This window comes from Falco naumanni, chromosome 3 (genome assembly GCF_017639655.2).
Source record: "Falco naumanni isolate bFalNau1 chromosome 3, bFalNau1.pat, whole genome shotgun sequence".
NCBI classification, from domain to species: domain Eukaryota; kingdom Metazoa; phylum Chordata; class Aves; order Falconiformes; family Falconidae; genus Falco; species Falco naumanni.
The window spans coordinates 120,927,956-120,950,355 of NC_054056.1; the positions used below are offsets into that span (position 1 = coordinate 120,927,956).

Sequence of the window (22,400 nt, forward strand, 5' to 3'; positions counted from 1 at the left end):
AAAGGTAAGCTGAGGCTTCACCTTTTTTTCAAACTATGAATGGCCACCACAGAGCAAGTAGCTCCTGTAACATTGAGGAAATCCAGATTGGGTGACAGGAGGTTTCCAGAAAATGAACAGTTCACCCCTCATGGTGCTTTTGGGGTTATAAAGGGTGGGAAAAGACAGAATGGGCTCTCGGAGGGACCAAGAGACTTCCTGATTGCACCAATGTACCTCAATATCAAATCTTTGCCATGGTGGTGCTCTTCAAAACCGCTGGCAGAAAGGATGTCGGTGCTGAAATGAGTTCTTCCTGCCTCTGCCTGGATCTTGACAAAAATAATGGCTAAACTTCAAGATAGCTTTCCCCCTCCCTGTCCTTGCAGAAGAGGAGTGGGAGAGAATGTTGCCAATACCATGTGGTCACAGCAGGATTTTTGTGCTGAAGGACGCTGCTTTCCTCTTTAAAAGTCTAGAGACTAAACAGCTGGAAACTTTAACCTAGATGTGTTTGGGGGGTTATGATTAATGTCATGTGTTGCAAGCAATGGACTGAGCTGGAGAGAAAACTGTTTATAGCAAAGCTGCTTATTTTTTCTCTTCCAGTGCTGGAATCCTCATCCTCTCTGTTTTTGCATCTTGGGCAGAATTATTTGTTGCAACCCTCAAGGTGCAGGTAACATGGTCTGTTGTTTCTGCCAGGGCAGCACACTGAGCATCTCTCAAGTGCTGCTTGCAGATTTGTCCTCCCCCTTCCCACATTTTGTCTGGGTTTTTTGCACTATTTTGCACTGTTCCACATTCCCTGGAAAGTCTCTCCTAGTCTGTATATATGAACAGCTGTTTTGATGTGTGGATTTAGTGTTTCTGCTGAGCCAAATATAGGCTTTCTGTTGATAGCTGATCACTGCTATGCCTAATGTTTAAATAACTGGGAGAAAGGATGTCAGGGTATTTTAAGAGATCAACCCTTCCCCCTCGGCCCTTTGTAACAGACAGACACAGCCTCTCACTGTTTCTATCTATTGCTTCATTAAGGGCTCTATTCATTTTATAAACAACACAGCTGCTGACCAATGTTGGGAGAAAAAAAAAAAGGGGGGGGGAAGGGAAAAAAAAAAAGAAAAGAGGCTTCTGATTGCAACTGCCAGACAGTTCAGTGTCTGTTCCCTGCAACTCAACGTGGGGATCGTTTCCTCGCCCAGCACCTGCTGGGGTCTGGAGGAGAATTGTTATTTGGATGTAATTAAAGAGGCAGCCCCTGCCCCATACACCCTGCATGTTTTTGGCACTGGTGGCTATGGGATGTACACCAGGCACTGGATGCAGACAGCACTGGGCATCTCCAAAAGCGCCCAAGGGTTTGCAGTGGGGATAGCAGGCAGCTTTTCCCAAGCAGCAGCACTACAGTGAGCTGTGACCTGTGGAAGAGCTGGAAAAAATATCCTTGGGTGACCCGCCACTCTCAGCAATTGCTTATGGATGAAGTGGATTATGGTATTCAGGTCAAGGTCAGCAGGCTGGGGGAAGGGCTGTTTGCCAGGCAGTCGCACGCAGAGCCGGGGGCGGGGGGGGGGCGGGGGTTGGGGGGGGCTGGAGCAGCTCCCGGTGAAGCCTACATGAGTGACAACACTTGGGAAAGAGTTAAGAGCTGCCACCAGCCTGGGCTTTGCAGCCCTTGGGTCTGTGCATGTGTGTATACGTGTGTGTGTGCACAGGTTCCCGTGCGGCTCAGCACCTTGCATGCAGCAGGGTGGGCAGGGAAGATGAGGCTGTTGAGCTGGGGGTTTGCCCCCTGTGGTAGACCCGTCATCGGCACAGGTCATGGCCAGCTGCGGGTAGGGCTCGGTATGCCTGTCCCGAGCAAAGGTGCCACCCAGCCCCTCGCACGCCGGTGAGATGCGAGCAGTCAGCCCCCCTTGCCTTACCTCAGGCCTACACCTGAATCTCACCAGCTGGGAAATTATTTGCTGACTGATTGCAATGCCTTTTCATTTATTTTTTATGACAACCAGTGACCAAATAATAATAAAAAAATTCATTCTTTACCACCAGCTGCCAAAGTTAAAATTTAATCCAGTGGTGGTTCCCTCCCTGCCACTCATGCAGGCTTGGGGCAGGGGAGATGCTCCAGAAGCAGAGCCTAGCACAAGGTCAGTGCTTCGTTTGGGAAGTGCAAAGTACTTAGGGGATGGTGGGTTTCCCAGAGTAGTCCAGGCGCAGTTGGCTGAGAAAGTAGCCAGGGAACCCTTCATGCAAGATCACGTGCTGGGCAGCTGCCACGTGCAAGCAGAAGACACAGAGGCCAGATTGGGACTTCTGGTGCCTGTAGAGGCAGCAGGGAAATGTGCTACCTTTGCTGAACGCTGTCGCCAGAGGCTCTGTTGGCTGGGAAGTGCTTAAAAATGCAGAGGACTTCTTTTCCCAGCAAAAACTCCAAACCGTAACAAAAAAAAACAACAACAAAAAAACCACACTGAAAGAGAAGGCTGGGGAGAGGGTGCTTTGTCACCTTATGTCCTGGTATCCAATAGGCAAGCCCAACACAGACACGTCGCTGTTCAAGACAGGAGGCCACTTAAAGTTCCTGCTGAGGCAGGTAACCCACTTCAGGCTGGAAGGCCAACTCGATTAGTGGGAAAAAATTATTTTTTTGTAGAATTAAATAGTGGAATCCTTACTGAGGTTAGCTCTGAGGATGTGTAAATGCAGGGGTATGGAGTAATGACTCTTGAATTTAAATGCTTTTTCCCATGTCTTTAATAACCTTTCTTTGAACAGTTTCTGTCTGTGTGGCTGTTGCAAACAGGCTACTCCTGCAGCCTCTCAAGAGAACTGATAAAGAAGGCATGCTTAGGCAGGTTGAGTAACACACTCCACTTTGCTCAAAGGCTCGAGATGGGCTATCCAAAGTCCAGTAAGAGTGCTGGGGGGCAAAACAATAACAACAACAACCACCAAACCAAAACCAACCCAAAACCAAACCAACAAACTTAGAGTGAGAAACAGACCAGCAAACAAGCACACGTGAGTTGGGGAACACCTGGCTTTCCCAAGCTGCCAAAATATTCACACTGAAGGAAATGCTCTCAGAGCATCCTTTTTTACCACATTACTGGCTCTTTATTTTTATTTGTGTGTCCTCCAATTCAGGGCTTTGTCAAAGATTGCAAACACACACTTGGACATTGGCCAGGTGAGGAGATTGGAAAAGGGAAAGAAATGGCAGCAGCAAACACATTTCACCTTCTTTTGCTTGCCTAAGCTTCTAAATGAGGTGTCAGTCATAGACTCATTAATCATTTACCATTTATGAGGCTGTTTAATATCTTTAAACCATGGCAGCAGCATGCTACCTGTAAAACCTCACCATGATGCTGTATGAACAAGTAATACCTGTTACATAGCTGGAGTAACTCAGACTGACACTGCCAAACCAATCTGTTTTTCCATTAATTTTTAAAATATTTCAGGATGTGAAGCTTACAGAAGTAACTCTGTAGAACTGTTTCAACCAGAAAGTCACAGTTTGAAAATGTGTGTGAATGGATATGTGCCTGTAGTTAATGAGAGCGCTGTCTCTATCAGTTTAATAAACTGCTTCTCTTAAAATTTCTTAAAAATACTGGGAGAAAAAAACTCAAGGGTTTAATTTACAAGATGACACAGTGTTTCTGAATATTGTGGTCTTCCTGGAGTATGAGGTATGCACAGCACAATCCTAGCTAGCACGTCAAAAACAAAGCAACTGCGCTACGGCTTGTTTCCAGTCGCATGCACACCGAAATGGTGTTTTAACTTCTAGCCAACGCTCCATGCAAAGGCATCTTTATAAGTTACACGCTTGCTTCTTCAAGGGGTGGATAACCTGCTTCCTGGGGCTCCCAAACAAGGCAGCTTGAGCCACTGTACTGACTCTGGTGAAGTCCGTACAAAAGGCTAATGGCTATGGTCTCTGGAGCTGGTTGGAGTCTTGGCATTTGTATCAGCATGAGCGGACCCTCAAAATCCCATCCTCCATCCTTGTCCCAGCCTATAGGGCCAACAGGATGATTTTTGTGAGCAGGACATGTGTTAAACCATGTCAGCCTAGCCTGCGTTGCAAAACTGTCACTCCCATAATTTCTCAAGCCTTTCCCTAGACCATTGCAACAGAGGGGTCTAACACCACCTTGGATCCTGGTACTTCCTCAGTGCTATTATTGTTGCTTTCTCGGGTGATGATAATGCTTCCAGGTCCCAGCAGGGACCTGGGTCCACTGTATGAGGTGCCATACAAACATACAGTGAGCATCAGTTCCTGCGGGAGGAGTTTTAACCCCCAACACAGGCAATAAACAGCAGGGCCTTGTTCTGGTTCTGAAGAACTGAGGAAAAGCAAAGCGAAGGGCTGGATCCATGAAAGCCTTGGAGGATCTAGATCCTCAATGTATTTAAACAGTAACCACAAAAGTACTATTGTAAAGATTCGTGATTTGCCCAAGCACACAGGGAGCCAGGGAACTGAATCTAAAGGCTCGTCTATTGCCTTAGTCCTCAGGCTAATCTTCTTGTAAACACCCATTAAAACAAAGGATCTCTACACCCCACCAACTGCAAGTCAAGTTCACTGGCTACAAGTGTTGTTCTTCCCCTTTCAGTGTCGCCAGACAGACAAGCAGTTGCACAAGCAGTAGGGTCAGTGAGGCTTGGTTTCCTGTAGAACTGTGTCCGATGTCCCCCCAAAACTCCTTTACAGCAGAGTAATAACTGCTGCTCCCCACCTGTGATCCCTTCAGCTCCCCCTCCTCCGCGGCTGCTTGCTTCCGACCGGTGCATCTGTTCGAAACCCCTTCACGCTGCTGCTGGGCTTGGGCCGCGCTGCAGGCGCGTTGGATGTGTATGGGCTTGGTAGGGGCGAGGCGGTGGGCCTCTTCCCTATCCTGCTGTTTCATTTCATGGGGGGTTATTTCAGGAATCGCAATGCTTCCGAGATCTTTGTTCTTCTGCCTACTTGGTTTGACATTTCCTACGAAGGGCCTGACGGACAGACAAACGGACAGTACAGCTGCATACGTTTTGTTCCCTTAGGAAGCCAGGCTAGAAACAGAAACATCTTGGGTGCCTTGGGCGAGATCCGTGGTTTCCAGGCATTCACTTCACAAAAAAAAAAAAAAAAACAAACCCACACCCACTGGAGCTGCTGGTCATCCATTAACTTATAATAGCTTCTTTTATCTCACAATGAAAGCCGTGTGTTTCAGGCACTGCAGCGTTTGATCACGGTGGGTACCGCATTCGCTAACTGCAAAGCAAGGCAAGCCTATTAAGTGCCGTAGTTTTGGGTACGTCTTCTGACCCCGTTTTCTTGTTTCTTTATGTGTACATGTAAGACAAGGGCTATATACATATAAACACACATTATATATGCACTCCATTTTATGCACCACAGACTGCATCATAGGAATATGTATATGTAAATATAGACATATATTCATGGGCATGTTCACATATGATTTTATATATAATATTATATACAACATCATATAAATGCATGCATATAATATTTTATATATATGTATACATATATGTATAAACACACACACATATATATATAGTATTTTAAGATGGGTAAGAACTAGAACACAGGATTCCAAGTCATATTTAAGGGATCTGATTGAGACAGAGGTCCTAATATGGCTTCCCTACCAAGCACCTCAATACAAAACACTTTCCGTTTTGGAAAACTCTGTCAGCTTCTTGGCCTCTTTCTCGTATGTTCCTATGGACCTTTTCTTACCAAGTGATGGAGTTAGAAATGCAACATGCTCAGTCTGGCAAGTGTTGAGCTCTCATTTTGGGGGAGGTGAATAGGACACATGATGCCTTCTGTCACAGGATCCAGTGATGAGGCTGAATCTTGCAAAATCTTGGTATCCTCACCTTCCTTACCACCAGAGGAGCAAACAGGAGAGGCAATTTGCACCTGCACTGGAACATGCAGACAGGGATCACCCTTCTTTTCTGCTACTGGGAATTTCATGGAAGCTTCAAAAAACAAGTGGCAAAAGCTTTGAATTAAGGAATGACCTAGCTCTATGAAAAAAACATGGGCCAAATCCTTGTATACAAACAAAGATGCTACTGAAGTGAACAGCTTTTGAAGATATACAGACTTTCCCCTGTTTTTACATAGGGATTGCATTATTTTCAGCCTGCTCACAAGAAGCTTTAATTTATCATAGCCAGAAAGATTTTATGTCTCCTGGGAACTAAGCTGGATTCCTCTGGGTTATCAAGATGAAGACAGACAACTTGCCAGCTGAAATTAAAGCAGAATAAGTGACTGATTTAAAACAGTTGCATCATCCAAAGTTCAGCCCTGTACTGGTCCAATCTCCAGCCCATGTGTCACTCAGCAATTCTGCTATGCCATCAGGGATTTTGGAAGCAGATACTACAGTTCCCATGCAGAAAGGCATTTCTACACTCCCAAGTGAAGCAACAGCTAACATGCTGTGGTGCATGGGTGCTATACTAACAATTTATTGGAGGAAAAGATGGCTCCATCATCCTTCAGTGATGATAAATTTATTGCCTGTAAAAGTAATGACTTTTTTACTTCTCCTTCTTCTTCTCTTAGCAAACATTTGCATGTAAAGCTACTTCTGCAGTAGAAAATGTTTGCATTTATGTTTACCCTAAGCAGCAGCCCAGCTGCAACTAATGCACCAGAAGCTATGCCAGGGGTTGTCCTCTCCTTTTGCATCCACTCATCCACAGAGTTGATGGGAAGCTTAACACCTGTTTTCTTATTTAGCACATCTCTCTTTTTCTCTACCCCAGCCATGTGAAACAAAGGTCTGTGTGACTGGCAAGGTGGCAGTGGGAAGCAGGACTTGTGTGATGGTAACACCACAGGGAGGAGGAGGTAGTGGTCCCCAGACACCGTTTCTATGTGAATAAATGGACACATGAAGTATTGTCCTTCATCTCTCACTCAACTCTCTACATTTCATCCTTTAGGTCTGCATAGCTAGCCTAGGAGCAATAAATAATCCGTGGATAAGAGGATCTATCCTGAAAATATGAGCTCTGGGGTGACCATTTTGGGTTCAGAGTATTCAGTCTGTTCAAGATCAGAGCAGGTAGAGAGACTGTCAAAATGTCCCTGGCACAAGACACTCCAAGAGATCGACTTGAGTCCAAGGAGAGCGGGACACAGAGATTCTTTGACCCAGCCTTGTGCAGTGAGACACAGACTCAGAGCACAGGGATTTCAGGAGAAACCTTCTTCTCCCTAGGCTTTTCCCATGAACTTTATCATGGGGTAGGATCTGACTGAGAGTGACAAAGAGGGAATTCTAGGACTGATCTCTGTGTGACAGAGACCTGGGTCTAGTCCTGAGGGTCAGCAGCATCAAAGACTGAATGTTGAGAATAAAACATCCATGCCAATGCTCATTTTCCAGCTTAGATTACATTATTCACAAAATTACATTAATGTTGTTTGAATCTCATATCTAAGCTACTGACAGCCATACTTTTGCTGTCATACTAGTGCACCATTCTTTCCTTTGGTCAATTAAACTGCTGGCCTAATAAATGGCAGTGCCAACAGGACTGTCGTTTAAGTCCTGGAATCTGTGCATAGAGGAATTTCTGGCTGCTGTTAATGGATGGAGGTCTATTAACGTTGAAAATCCTGCTTGTTCAAGGCCTCTCCAAAAACAGTGCAGCAAAACAAGGAGATTTAACATCCTAACTCAGGAAAAAACAAATTGTACATTGGCAGCGGATGAAGATTCTCCTTTTATTTTAAAACCTTTGTAAAATCAGAGCAATGGGACAATTCCAGCATTCAGCCAATTTAATTAGCGATTTCAGAGTAATCATGGTAATGAGCCAAGTCAGCAAAGATGTCATTGGGGTTCTTGCAGTTCAGGTTGCAAAAACAAGCATTGATCCACATGATTTTCCAGGAAAACTCTGTTCCATCTGGGCATTGAAACCTCACTTCAATAGTTTTGGACTTGTAGGGCGTGCAGCACCTGTTGTCTGTGCAGACACCACAATATTTGGGTCTATATGGGCTTTTGCTCACACATCCTGAGATGGTGTAGTTCATTGGTTCATTGGCCCTGTAGACAGCCAAACACTTCTTCCCAGGCTAAATCAGAGAAGAACAGAAAAAAAGACGAATTAATATTCATTGCTGACACAGGTAGGACACACAAACCACCTTCCCAATATTTAAAGGGGTTTGAAGCCATTAGGAAGCATTTTACTGCCCTGATCTAGAGGGTGTGACAGATTTACACATTTAGACGTATGAACCCAAAAGCTGCAAGTAGGATACTCGCCATGTGCAGTTCATGGCCGTGACCAGCCGTGCACCATCACTTATCTGCTAGCTGAGTCACAGGGCTGCCCAAACCAGCCGTGACACAGCGAACCTGGCTTGCTTTTTCTTGCAAGGACCTTTTGGCTGGAACTAAAGCTCTCAGGGGAAGGTTTTCATACCAGCACGTGGAAGCACAAGGAGGACACGTTTCTGACCTCTCTGCAGCACAGTAAGTCAGTGTAGAAGTGCAGCCTGCAGAGGCCTGAATGCTGCCCGACAAAGGCTGACCCTGTGTCCAGGCACAGCTCAAGGGACGCGCGAAGAAACAGTCCCCACCTTAATGTGCTTGGTTATATCCACCTCACAGGGCCGCATGTTGCACAGTCGGCTTTCCTTCAGGAGCCGGCACTGGTCGTTGTCATTGGAAATCCTGGTGGAGATGCCGAGCCCGCAGGTCTTTGAGCAGGGACTCCAGGATGAGGTGTGAACGAGGCAGTTCTGCCAGGCTTCATCCTCTCCCTCGTATGCTGCAGAGGTCAGATTAACCCCACGTTACTCAGCGGGGGGGGTGGGGGGGGGGTGGGGGGGGCAGTTTTCCATATTAAACACCCAGCTCATTACACATTCAGGCCACTAACCCAAATAATTAAATCACAGCAAAGTGGCTCAGCATTCCTGTGAACCTCCGTATCCCACCCCCTTTGCTGCTGACCTACTTGTGTCAGACCCTCCAGCGCTGCGAGCACTTGGGGCCCCGGGCTCATTTCTTTATCCCCTTCGGAGCCATGCACAAGGAGGTCCTTGTCTGGGACCCCCAGGTGCTGCCACAATACAAACAATTACCAAAGCCCATGCCAGCCGGTGCAAAAAAGGGATGAGATCTGACCTCACCATGAAGGTTTATTTCTGAGCCCATTCCATTGATCCCCGGTAGCAGAAAGTGGTTGTCAGTCTTTGCTGGATGGCAGAGGGGCTTGGGAAGCAGCCACAACCTTTCACTGGGAGGAAGAGCAGCTTGAATAGCTCTCAGAGAGCTCGGCAGCCACTTGAAGAAAGGGTGGGCTCTGTTTTGAAAGCAGCTGGCAACCCCAGCTCAGGTTCCTTCACAGCCTCAGCCAAAGTCCCTGCTGGTCTGCAGCTCACAGTACAGCCCACAGGCAAAACTGATAGAATCTCGGCTTCGTTGAGCTTGCTCGGTATTGTATTTATTATTATATTAAATGCAATAATTGCTAGTCTCGCTTCTATAAGACTTCTACTTATAAGAGAAAAAGTCAGGAGAGGAAAGCTGTGTGATGCCTGTTCTGGGACACACACCATGAAGACATAAGGCCGATTTCAGTAGTAAATGTTTGGAATTTGGACCTACCTCACAGTTCAAAGCTACCAGGGACAGAAGTGAGGATTGAACTCTGGTGGCTTTAGCTCACAAAATGCAGATCAAGGCTTTGTTTTGTGCTAAAAAAATAGACCAAGGACTGGGAAAAAAACTCTTACCATCAAGGAACCAAAATCCTGGTTTGCCACAAGCATCCTATGTCTCCCTGACCTATGTTGGGCTAGTCTGGAACACGGAGCTAATGAGGCTAATGTCGCTACAATGCATCACAGAACGTTATGAGGATCAATTTAAGACATATGGCTAGGTGAACACATCTTAAACATTCGAGACTATGTTTGAGGCAAACGGTGCCATCTCTGTGCAGTGGGCTACGTGACCCTCACTATGAATGTGAGTGTGAGGAAAGAAGATACCTTATGTAATACATAAAATAGTTAGTTCAACAATGTCATCAGTCCAGAATTGCTAAAAAGCTATACTAACACAAAGGTGATTTAGCCCAATTGGCAGTGAAACTTCCACCACAATAACTGCTTTCATGTTGTTTTGTAAGTTTGGGACTTACTAAGATACAGGGACCTTAAAATCATACTACTGAAGCAATATGACACAGAGAGAAAGCCTCAGTCCAAATTTAAACTGAACCAATTCTGTTTTCCAGTGGGTCCAGACTGAAAAAAAAAAAACCCGCCACCTTAAATAGGACCTGTAACATCTTCAAAGTACCAGCAGATGTGTGCTTCAAAGGTGGTTTTGTCACACAAGCACACTTGATGAATCTCATGTTGCCACTAAGTTCAAGTACATCACTGGTCTTTGCATGCCCTGTCCTTCACTACATGCTGTATAGGAGTCTTTGTGTCTCCTTCACACAGACTAGGTGCGTGCCAGGTCTGGCAGTACAAGGTGATGCTTCGGTTGTAGACTCTGACTTCAGTTGCCTGATGGCAAAGGAGAGGTCCACCTCACTCCTACCCCACCTGCAGAGGTGATGTGGCGTGGAGACGTCTTCCTGATTTTCTTGGAGTCATCGCAAATCCACTGCTCGCAGCACTTCCCTGCCATCTTAATCAGCTTTGGGTTTGGGCACCAGACAAGGGGAGGACGTGAGTTTGTGCACATGGGAATACAGCCCACAGCCCCATTGATGCATGTGCAGTTGTATTTGCAGTTAGGCTGAAACGTGTCCCCATTGTTATACCTGACTCCATTGAGGACACATCCTACACCGACAATCTCTGAAAGGAAAGAAAAAGAGAGAGAGACACACAGAGCACCATTAAAATAACACTGGGAACCAACAGTGCTGATGTGTTTCTTTACCAAGCTGCTCCCTGGGCTAATGGAGCCAACGTGGGGATATGGCAGTGCTGTGGGGTGATGTGTTCAGCATGGTGCTGAGCCAAATGTAGTCATACCATCAAGGATGCTGTTTTCATTCTGAATCACAGCGGGGGAAAAAAATAAAAAAAAAAAATAAGAAGAATCTTTTAATGTTTCATGGAAAAAAGCAGTTAGAAAATAAAACAAGTTTTATCCACAAATGCTTACTTAAAAAATCATTTCATGGCATGCTGGTAGAAGTTATTTGCAGTAGGAACAAAGTAATTGAAACAGATATTGAGGGAAATTTGAGGTTTTCATGGACATATGAAAGAACTATATGGGACTGCAAATATGACATAGCTCTTTACAACACCTGTACCCATCTGAAGCAGAAGGGGGAGGCCAGCCAACGTAGCGAAGGAACAGCTAAAACGGCACTGGATTCCTTTATTTAGGCAGCTAGATCCCAGTTCATCACAGAACAATTTTCTCGTAAAATGAACTAACATACGTATTACAAATCCATGAAAATTAGTATTTGATGTGTATTTTTAAATAAAATCACACTAAAAAAAATCACGCTTTTTGATTGCCAATGAACAGCGATCACGTTGATTCAATAAGTAGCAACTTTTTTGTTTCAAAGGTATGGACAGTTACTTGGAACCAGTGGCAGAAATCTTCTAATGGAAAAGTCAAACTTCAGTTTCTTGTTTGGTCACACGGAGGCAGTGTGCACGCACCAGTCAGGTTGATTAAGTTTTAAATTGGAAGTTTAAATCAGGAGACTCAGTTTTTAAGTCAGAAATGGAGCTGCAATGTGGCTGCTTCAAGGCCAACGCAAATTGAAATGCTGGATTAAAAATCTGCAAAGGCTTCCTATTTTTAGAATGAAAACATCAAACACAAATCCCTTCTTCTGCACAAAAATGAGAGTGGTTGGAATTTGAAGCACAGGTCCAGTTCTCCAGTTCATGCTGAGCTCTGATTTTGATAATGCTTCAGCCTTTGTATTGAAGAGACATCACTCAGGGCTGGAGCCAGCGCTCAGAATGCAGTTAAACTTATTTTTAGAAGATGCACATGGATTGTGACAGTTCACGAAAATGCTGTATCTCCTGGCGGTTTGCTACCAGCATACCCCTCCCGGTCTGTGTTAACTCAGCCTCCTGCAGGTCTCATACATCCAGAGGTTCATCAAGAGAACATCTCCAAACACAGCGAAAAGGACTGTGGCATGCCCTCATGCAGAACCTTGGGGAGTCTGCATCTAATTAGGCCATTTGGGAGCACATCTGTGTTCCTGGTCGCATGTGCCCAATGCCTGCCTCGCCACCTGGGCTCAGCACCCTGCGGTCTCTGTTTTGATGGAGAGAAAAGCCAACAACAAAAGGAGCGCTGTAGTGACTCCCAGCCAGCTCTTATCTGACGCCTGGGTGATCAGATCCTGGGACACACCCCAGCATGCCAGCCCAGATACAGCCTGAATTTCCTACAGTTTCACACCATTCCCTTTCCCACCACCAGTTCCTGGCTTTTTCAGGGTCTTTATTTTCCACAAATTACATTGTTTCTGTAGTCCTGCATGCACTGGATTCTCTAGACCTAGCTTTTGGCATCAAGCTGCCAAGCAAATTCCTCAGAGCAGTTAGTCCCCACCACCCAGCACAGGAGTCCCACTAGTGTCTTCACTCACCCTGCAGTCAGGGCAGCAGCTCGTGTACTCAGTGCAGCGATGCTGCCTCTGCATGTCCCAGGACACGAGAAAGGACATGTCAGCACATCCCTTTGTGTGCACGGGTGCTGACAGCAAGGGGAAGCCCACAGCTTTCTGTGGCAGCCAGAGACAAGCCACCTCACTTCCTAACCATGGACAGACCTCCTTCGCATGCCCCTCAGCTGTGCGCACTGCAATGGCCCTCACCGTAAAACTGTGAGTATCACATAGGAGGGGATATATAGTTCTGGCAGTAAGGATGTGGAAGTGCAGATTGGGAGCCCTTCCAGACGTCACTGGAGAAGCTGGAGATCAATCTTCCTACATCACAGTGCTGTTGTCACAGGAATACCAAATGCCTGTGATGTATGGGAGGACTAAAAAAAAACCTCCAAAAATATCCAACTAAGAAAGCAAGCATTTAAATAAATCAATGTGGAGCAATGTAAAGGTCTTTAAAGAGGCCTAGGAAGGCTGAGGTAGCTTTGAGACAACATTCAGCTTGTTTTCCTCTCCCAACTCAAGGCCAGCTGTAGCGATGTCACTGTTGTCAGATGTTTGTCTAACCTGTTCTTACAGACCTTCCATGAATGTTCCACACACACTCCAGACAATAAATACATTTGGATGATCTCATATCCTCTTTTCCTAATCCTGGATCCTTTCTAATCTTGAAAATAACTGTTTAAGTTTACTGCTCCTTGCACATACCTCCTCTGTATCCTACCAAAATCTGGTCAGACTGCACTTTCTGCATGTTTGGTTTTTGTGGCTGAGCTGATGCAAAGCCAAGTTCATTTCTTATTCCACTTCCCATTCTTCTGCTAAGGAACAGCAACCCCTGGTATCATTTCTGTGAGAAACTGCCAGCTACCCTGAAGCTCTTTTACTCTTCAGACTTGCCCCTTGATGAAACTTCTGCTGGTATTCTAAGTTTATTGAAACCCACTGTTTGCAATCTTTTCTCTTTCCTATGGATCAGTTATTCTAGCTATTGATCTCGCAATCGACTCTCCTCCATGTTTCTTTCCCCCTTTACTTTTTCTATTAGTACCCCATGCATTCATGGTTATATTCCAGCCTAGAAGGTTGTCCCTCTAAAAGGCTTTTTCCTGTTTATGAACCTAAAGCCATAACCAGTATGTACTACTAACTTGCTAAACAGTCGACATCCTTTCTGATCAGCTATCTGTGTGACTGTACTTGTGGTTGGATGCTTTCCCTTTTAATCATTCCCAGAGTCATGACTTTCAATCATTTAGGATGTTTATGAGCAGATCAGACTCCTTCCATGTTCTGGATCTCTGAACAAGTGAATGTATCCGTGACACACAAAACACTACCTCATTTCTTCTTCTTCTTCTTCCTGAATAAAAGCATTCCAACCACATGAATTATGCCACCAAGCGTTTGTTATGACAGGCAGGAAGTAATCTTTCTGCTTCGTGGTAGCTAATGTGACTGAAACCATTGTAAGATTAAGGCTCAGACCTTAATTCGTCACCAGGAAAGTTTGCTAGATGATTAATTCCTGACTGTCTTGACAGGATGCCATGTGCTGTCCTTCCTAGGGACCCACTATTGGGGATAAGACAAAAGCATCCCCTTACTGTCGTGGTTTTCATGTAGGCGCCCTCATCCCCAACCCACTACAGCACCTCCTCCTGTTATGGGGAATACAGAATCATCTACTTGCCAACCTGAAGGCCTTCAAATGCTCGTTGCTCCTTGCTCTCGGCTGCAGCCAACTCAAAGAGCAAGAGTTTGGATGTCATTTCTCATCCAGCCAACTGCCCCGAGAATGACTACAGCTATAAGGAAATGGAAGACGATGAATGGAGAAGCTGATGCTCAGACAGTCAGGTATCTCATAAGCTAAATCTCAACCATTGCCCAGACTGGGGAGAGCTGCCAGTGTATAGCTAAGCCAAAAATATATGTACATCACTTACGTGCACATACTCCTATTTCGTACCTAGGTCTGTCTCCACTGTAGTCGCAGTACAGGCCCCTGTGGAAATCACAGGTGTCGGCCTCCGTGCAACTTTCTCCACGCTGCTTGGCACATGTCTTGCAGCAGTCGCAGCCGTCTGTGACCAGGCTGACACCTACCGAGCACCGAGGTGGAGACTTCGGACACTCGCATGGCCACTTACAGTACTGAGTCCGCGTGTAGGCCTCTGTCATGGCAGGGATGGCAGGGGTCATGGTGGTGGAGCTCTGGGCAATGGCCTACAAACAAAGAAGCACAGCTTGGAAAGCGTTCCAGAGAAAAAGGGGCTGCAACCCCTGCGGTGATTAGTCCCCAATTAAAATCCCCCTGGGTCTAAAGAGGCTGCAAGGAAACCAAAAAATAAACGTCAATGAGCCATGGAAAGGGAGAGGTCACTGCTCCCTTGTAAACCCCTTCAGATGCCAGCCAAGGGCAAATGCTCTGCAGCTTGGACTGGCATACAAACTGCAGAGCCCCCACCAGCTGATACTCAGCCTTCCCCAGACCTTTCCTCTCTAAACAGAGGTCTCTCTCCATGTAGGAACATGTCAAACCCCTTCTGACACGTGAGAGGAGGGTGGGACGGGTCCAGTTTCTGTCACCTCGTGGTGCTTGGCTCTGGCAAAGGATTGTGCCACCCCGTAGCTGTTGTCCCTGTTGGTTGACAGCTCTAGGGCCTCTTGCCTACTCAAAGGCATCTTCACACAACAGTTACTGCCCTCAGGTCAAGAAGCAAGATGAAGGTCATCGTGTTGCAGAGTGAAGGCACATGTGGCCCTGTTTGGACCCATCTTACTCAGACTTATCCATATTTGTGTGGGTCTTGCAACCAAAATGCAGGACTCCATAAATACATCAAGGGGCTGTGAGCAGGCTGTGAGCCCACCATCCTTACAGACACCCAGTCATGAACCTCTGTGTTGTGAGGGTGAACTGAAACGCACAGGCTTAGCACTCCATCACAGACCTCCTGAGGATGCTTTGGCCATTTCATCTCTTCTTGCAGTACTGCTAATACCGCAACAACTGCTGCCTTGCAGTGTTCTAGCACTTGGACTGGAGTATAGATGAGGTTAGAGAATGGAAAAGATAACCTTTAAAACCAGAATGTGGCTTACCAGCTACGAATATCATGACATACAAGTTCACTCACCTCTCTTTGAAAAATGCTTTGCTTGTCTCCACCCCTATAACACCACACACATGCAGTTCAGCTCCCTGACAGAGTTCCAGTCCTAAAAAATGAAGCTACACTATGGCTATAACATTTTTTAAAAAATTAAAATAATAATTTAAAAAGTAACTTCAAGTCAGTCATGTATTTCCTGTAGGCACTCTGAAAACCACTCTTACTCATCCTTCACAGTGTCTAGACTACTATATTCAGCAGAAAAAATGCTCTCTGTGAATCCTGAAGTAGTCATGGGGCTCCTAGGTCTGTCTGTGATGGGCTTTTCCAGGCCTCACACTGTAGTTCCCATCATGTTACCCTGGCCCACACAGTCAAGCAACTGGGATGGTTCTGCAGTGATTTTCCACCTATGCCTTTTGGCACACGCTTTTGTCCTACGTTGTGGGACCTATAAGTCAGATGAGCATAAGTGAAGCTTCATAATGTTAGTGTTTCTCACATTAGCCATGCACAAATATTTGCCAGCATGGTGAGCAAGGAAGGAAAACTTTTATGGGGAGGATGCTGCCAAGTTTCCATTTCCCGACCACCATTTCCTTTGCAAATAAGAAAAAAAAAACCCTGCAAGTTAATTCCAAACCTGATAATCAGATAAAAAATCTGGTCGAGGTAAATCAGGAATAAATAGAAAAGGGATTTCCTGTAATGCAGTGATGCTACTGCAGTAGGCACATTCAGGTCACTATTACTAAGGTAATGGAGTGCTGGTGTACCTTAGCGCATAGCAAAATGCACAGAGAGCAGAAGTTCATTGCCTTCTGCACTCTCCAGTCCCTGCAGAGCACACTCTGGATGACATTTAACAGCACCAGCTGTTCTTGTGGTGCAGGAAGGGTGCAAACCAGCCCAGTGACAAAGCAGAGTTGTGCCTTTTCCACCAGGATCACTGCACAGAAAACCTGAGCTGCACATGGGGGTCAAGCAGGGCACAGTAGCTCAGGCACAGAAAAAAAAAAAAAGTGATTATTTACAGGCTACCAGCAGCAGATGGAACATGACCCTGCCTGGGCACATGTGGTCCAGAAACTCTTTCTGGTGACAAGGTGTGAGGGCTGCAAAGAATAAGTGTGGAACCTTACAAAGTTCAGACAAAGAAAGTCAAGATCCTGAAATTACTAAGGCAATCCCCTCCATTCCTGGCTACCTCGTACTGTACTATATATTCTCCGGTGTTTTGTCCTCTTTACAGTTTCAGATGTCTCAAACAAAAGGTTTTTCACCATTTCTGCATGAAGAAAATGCCTTAACCCAAGACTTTGTGGGGAAAAGCATCCCCAAGAATTAAAGACCCACAGCCGATGAGCTGGATACCTCTGCAAAGCTCTTTTATTGTCTTCTACACCTTCTTTGTTAGCAAACTTAAATTTTACTCAAGTACACTCCTGAGCCTTCTACTGCTGTATCTGAAGAAGGTGTATTTAAGTATGTCAGTAATTAGTTACCCTGTATTTAGCGCACAAAAGTGTTAACACATTGCTAATCATTGCCAAACAGGCAATGTGTTTGCTCTGGGCATAATTCCCAATTCCATTAAGGCCCCCTTTACAAAGAGCTGGCCTTAAAGTTGGCTTAAAATCACCTTTAAACTCATGTTTAAACTAAAACATACCAATATAATTTACTCCCACTTTAAGGCTCCTTGATGCTGCCAAAGTTGTTAAAAGAGGAACATTCAGATCAATGAAAAGCCCTGGCCTTTAAACAGTAGTATTTTTCATTCCACTCACAATAATTTCAGCAAGGTGCAATAATCTGTCACTTGAGAAAAGAGGCCTCTTCAAGTGCAATAAGCCTATTTACTTGGTTGCTGATCATTAAAATAGTGCTTAATAATCAAATCCAGACACAGAGAGAAAAGTCACACAGCTATTTAAAGAGCACATTGCCACAGCCCAACCCTGTAAGTAAATCCCTTCACAGTCCCTTGTTTCGGTTGTCAACAGGAGCGAGCGAACAGCTTCTACTCTGTGTAGATATGAAAGGTAAGAAAGTGTTTGTGAATCAACACACAGTAGCAAAGAGGAGCCCTACCAGTCCTATGGGTTTAGTTCATATGGAAGGACTGAGGCTGAATTCTTGTGAAGGATTGGGGTCGCTAGCTGTTGTGGTTCTCGGATGTGCCTGCTGAAATGTCCTGTGGTGTGGCTGAGTAAGCTACGGGAAGGACATTTAGTGTGGCCTACATGAACACCTTTAAATAATCAGTGTGAACAGGAGTCAAAGTACTCTGACTCCCATATTTCACAAATGGGGAAGGAATGGAGAGGTGAAAGTAGCATCATGTCTCAGGCTCCATCAGTACCCAGCCAAAACCTAACCGTTGGAAACTGTTGTCTACTGGACACTAGAACAAGTGCACAACTTATACAGCTTCCAGGCCTTCCTCCTCTCCGTTCCTCAGTCCCTCAGTTTTGCTATGGGAGAAACACTTTGATAGATTTATGAAATTCTTGACTTTTCCTTTTCCATGGTCAGCTGTCATCACTGGGATATCTAAATCCCTTTGGCAAAGTCATTCACCCCTACTACTTCAATGTTGCAGAACATTTTGGGCTATAGACACTTTCCTATTAATACGTATGATGGTTATGTCACCCTGCATAATGCTTTATAAACACCACAATAAAGACAACCCTTTCCACAGGTGCTATCAACAGGAAATCACATTGTAATGGTATTCATCAATGGCCATACTTAACTAGAAACAAATAAACAAACAAACAAACAAGCCCCTCATGTAATTTAAGTTTTCAAGAATCATGTCTTCATGGCTAATATAATGTATTGGAGGACAATAGTTTTGTAAGAAATCCAAAATGAGAGTGAAGAGAAACTTAACACCAAGAAGCACGGTGGTAGGGGTTTGACAGGTTTATTTTAAGATGTCAGAAAGATAAAAGAATGTGCCTGCTAGCAAATGAATTTTTCCAGGTACTGATAATTAACTTGTTTGGTATAATTACTCTTCAATCTTGGGGTCTGCAGGTCTGTTATTTTGGATGCTAAGGAGAAAATATTCCATCACAAGTTATTAGTGAGCTCTAATTTTGCTGCTTTTGGAGGTACAAGCCTTTTCTCATTAAATGATGAAGCCTTTCTCACCCTGCCATGACTGATAACTCTCTATTAAAGTTGCTCCTGATTTATGCTTGGTAAGCTCCAAAATTACTTTCTTTCTGAATCTGCAAAGAATACTATTTCACTAGCAACAATTTGCATCTGATTTCTGTATTCACATTCAAGAGGAGAGAAGGACAAAATAAAAAAATGACTCACTGCTTGCCATGGCCACAAACTCAGTATTTTTAGTAGCCGTCAGTTTTACTATGCAAGTCTTAAAGATATAAAATGGATAGCAGCATTTTAGCAGCATGTTCTACCTACTGGCAAAGTCTATTTTCAATTTGTCAGAAAATACAAATTGTAGGTTTGGTTTAGTTTTGAAAACTGGAAAGACCAAGTTACGGTGTTGAAATTAGCGTATACAGTCCAAATTGCAAGCCAGCCAGATATGTAGCAGCATTTTTACATGATGCATAAGGAAACCTCCAGCTTTGCTTTTAAGCAGCAAAGTCCTAGATGCATTGCAATATACTCCTTTGCTTCCAGTTCTTACACGTGTTTAAAAATATATTCATGTGTATTGATTCACTGTTTCAGTGCCGCAAGATCTCACTCTTAAAGCCTTTTTCTTTCAAGTATTTTTCTCATTATGATAAGCTGGGTGAAGGTGGGGAGAAGCTATCCGTGTTCTTCCTTTCCAGTTTATTACTGGGGAAAAGTCCAGAAAGGACAGTGACTTCTAAATTCAATTCCTCTGGCTGTTGGCAGAGCTGGGGAAATGGTTATGGGAAGCTGGCAGATAGAGGTCTGCTCAAACCACTGTACCTCATCACCTCCTGCTGTTTTCACCCTGGTGGTAATTTGCTCTAAAAGAAGGGCTTTTGAGCTCACTCTTAGCTGCACAAGCTGTGTTTTGCAGGGCACATGCCAGTGGGTGGACTCCTTTTAATTTCCCACAGCAGAACACATTAAAGGAATATTTTTAACCTACATTTCTGAGCAAATGCCAGCCTTTCTGAGCAAATGCCAGATGTCGCTGATGGAGGGATACAACGTGATCTGGATTATCTCCTGTCCTGCATCTCTGACACATTCACAAGAGAAAACGGTCAGTGAGGAAATCTTTATTAAAATGTCCTTCTTACTACTGTGTGATCAAATCAGCTGATTTGCAGACTGACCCAAACATCCTTACTGGTGGGTGCTCGTGCATCAAGGCCTGAGAGCATCAGGTTGTCACTGTTTAGAAATAACTCCAGATTTTGCAGTTCGGCTGTCCCAAACAGGGACACTGCAGTTACAAACACCACTTTAAGCAGGCACCGAGAGATACATCTCCCAGGAAAGGCTTGTGCGTTTGTACTGTCTCTCTGCCAGACAACTCATCTGCTTTCTCCTGGTTCCACCTACTGGCTGAACTGTTTAGACAATACAAGAAGAAACGCCTGTAGAGCCAACGCCAACACCACGTACCACCCTAAATGTTCCCATTAACCAAAATGGTTTCAAAAGGCATCCCAGGACACTCAGATCCACACTCACACTGTTGCAAAAATCCTAATGCTAACCTGATGTAGCACAGTTCACAGGGGAACACAGTGCCTGGAGCTTAATAAAGAAGCAGAAATGAAAAGACCAAATGAAATAGAAACAATCTATTAAATAAAGCCACATACCCTTCCATCCCTGGGCAAGCATGGAGATTGCTTAGTCTCATCTCAGAACAGACAGAGGTTAACTACTCCTAATGCATGTCAGGGAGATGGACGGATTAGCAATGAAAACAGGACCTGGCTTACATCAGTGGGTTTAAACCAGGCCCTCAGGGTAGAGGTTTGTCTCTCGATCTTGCTAAGTTGGAACTTCTAAGCTGAATATGCGCATTATTATTACACCCACAACAGATGGGTCAACAAAAAGCCAGTTCTTACAGCAAGATCAGTAGTAATCACTGTACTATCAGGACTTCCTCCCTGTTACACTCTTGCTACAAATCCCTAAGTCCCCATGAATGCTCATGAACTACCACAAGGTAACACTAGTGACAAGTAAGCTAGCATCAGTACAGAGATATAAATCAGATTCTGCAGGACATGTAATGGTAAGAGGAAAATATGATTATTCAGGGCTCAGCTTCCTCAGAGCACACATGAGCTTCTAGATACCTCATTAAAATTGATCACAAACATGAAATCTCGAGAGCATATTGTAAGAAAACAGACTCTGAACCCAGAAAATATAAGACAGTTTTATAGATGTCAGGTGCCAGCTGGATTTATTCTTGCTGTGCACTGTAGGCTGAGCAGAAAGGAACATTCTGCATGAAGTATAACATTCAATAGCCTAAGAAAATAAAATATCCACAGTGAGTCAAACATCAATATTTCTGTGGATCTATGAGTGATGAACAATCAACTTCCAATAACTTTATTTTGGGAAATGTATCTGTGGGAAGAATGTAGGCAGATGTTTGGAACAGTTTAGACAATTACAGAGTAAAGATTGCATACATTCACTTCTTTGCCAAAATATTGCTTATACTGGCAAACTCAGCGTGGCACTCACATTTTCTTCACATTTTTCCACGGAGTGTTCACAGGGAAAGAACTTTCCTGTTAGAAAGCAACCTGATGTTTCATAAGTCCCATTTCATATTGAAAAGTTTCATACTGTCCAATTAAGAGTAGCACTTGCTTAGAACCGGGTGACCTAAAAATGTTTGGACACCATTAACAAATTGACACTGCCACCACAGACTCCACTAATCAGGATGTCAAAGAGCCTAGTTTCTGTGCTCTAAGAACATTTTAATGTCTTGCACTGCACATGGTTCAGTTTGTGCAGCTAATGAGCTCATCCAGTGAAACTAGCTTGAACTAGAGTTTGAAAAGTAAAAGGGAACATCTGGAGGAGTGATGGGGAAAGTTTCCAGAAGGGACAAGCAGACAGACTTCGATTTTAGGAAAGTGGAAAGTGCATTTGGACCATACAAGGTCATAGGGTTACAAACCATCCTAAAACTGTACAGAATGATGTTGACATACGAGCTACAAGCTGGGAAACAAAAGCAGCATCACAGTTCCAGCTCTGAGACAAGAGCAGACTGCTTGGGCAGAGGTTTTACTTTGCAATTAGCCATGTTCAGCATTTGCTTATTTCAAGTCACAGCCTTGAAAGCAAGAGGAAAGATGCCTTCTGTCCTCTTACTCCCTTGGGGACACTCTGTCCCAAGCTGGGCAAAAAAGTAAAGTCAAATTAAGAAGCTCTGCTACTATTTTCTTTTCTCCCACGGTAAACTAGCACAGATTCCATAGCATTTCTCAAAATCATCTTGGTTTTCATGATTTTTCTAATAAAACCAGAAATCTGCATGTTCAAGTATCAACAATTTTCTGTTTCTGTTCCAATGCAGAACATTTTGATGTAAAACAACTTTTCATTTTCGCTAGTATTTACAATCTC

The 22,400-nt window shown here is 44.4% G+C and overlaps 1 protein-coding gene across 1 annotated transcript in view; it reads right to left on the bottom strand.

Annotated features, from left to right (window-relative positions):
• Positions 1 to 7,760: 7,760 nt before the first annotated feature.
• CCN4 (cellular communication network factor 4) overlaps positions 7,761 to 22,400 on the bottom strand; it is a 38,115-nt gene continuing 23,475 nt past the window's right edge. The window contains exons 2-5 of the mRNA XM_040587265.1: positions 14,643 to 14,922; positions 10,628 to 10,885; positions 8,642 to 8,832; positions 7,761 to 8,131 (exon numbers count right to left, since the gene is read on the bottom strand). Coding sequence (XP_040443199.1) covers positions 7,832 to 8,131; positions 8,642 to 8,832; positions 10,628 to 10,885; positions 14,643 to 14,922 — 1,029 coding nt within the window. The 3' untranslated portion in view covers positions 7,761 to 7,831. The remainder of the gene's footprint in view (positions 8,132 to 8,641; positions 8,833 to 10,627; positions 10,886 to 14,642; positions 14,923 to 22,400) is intronic.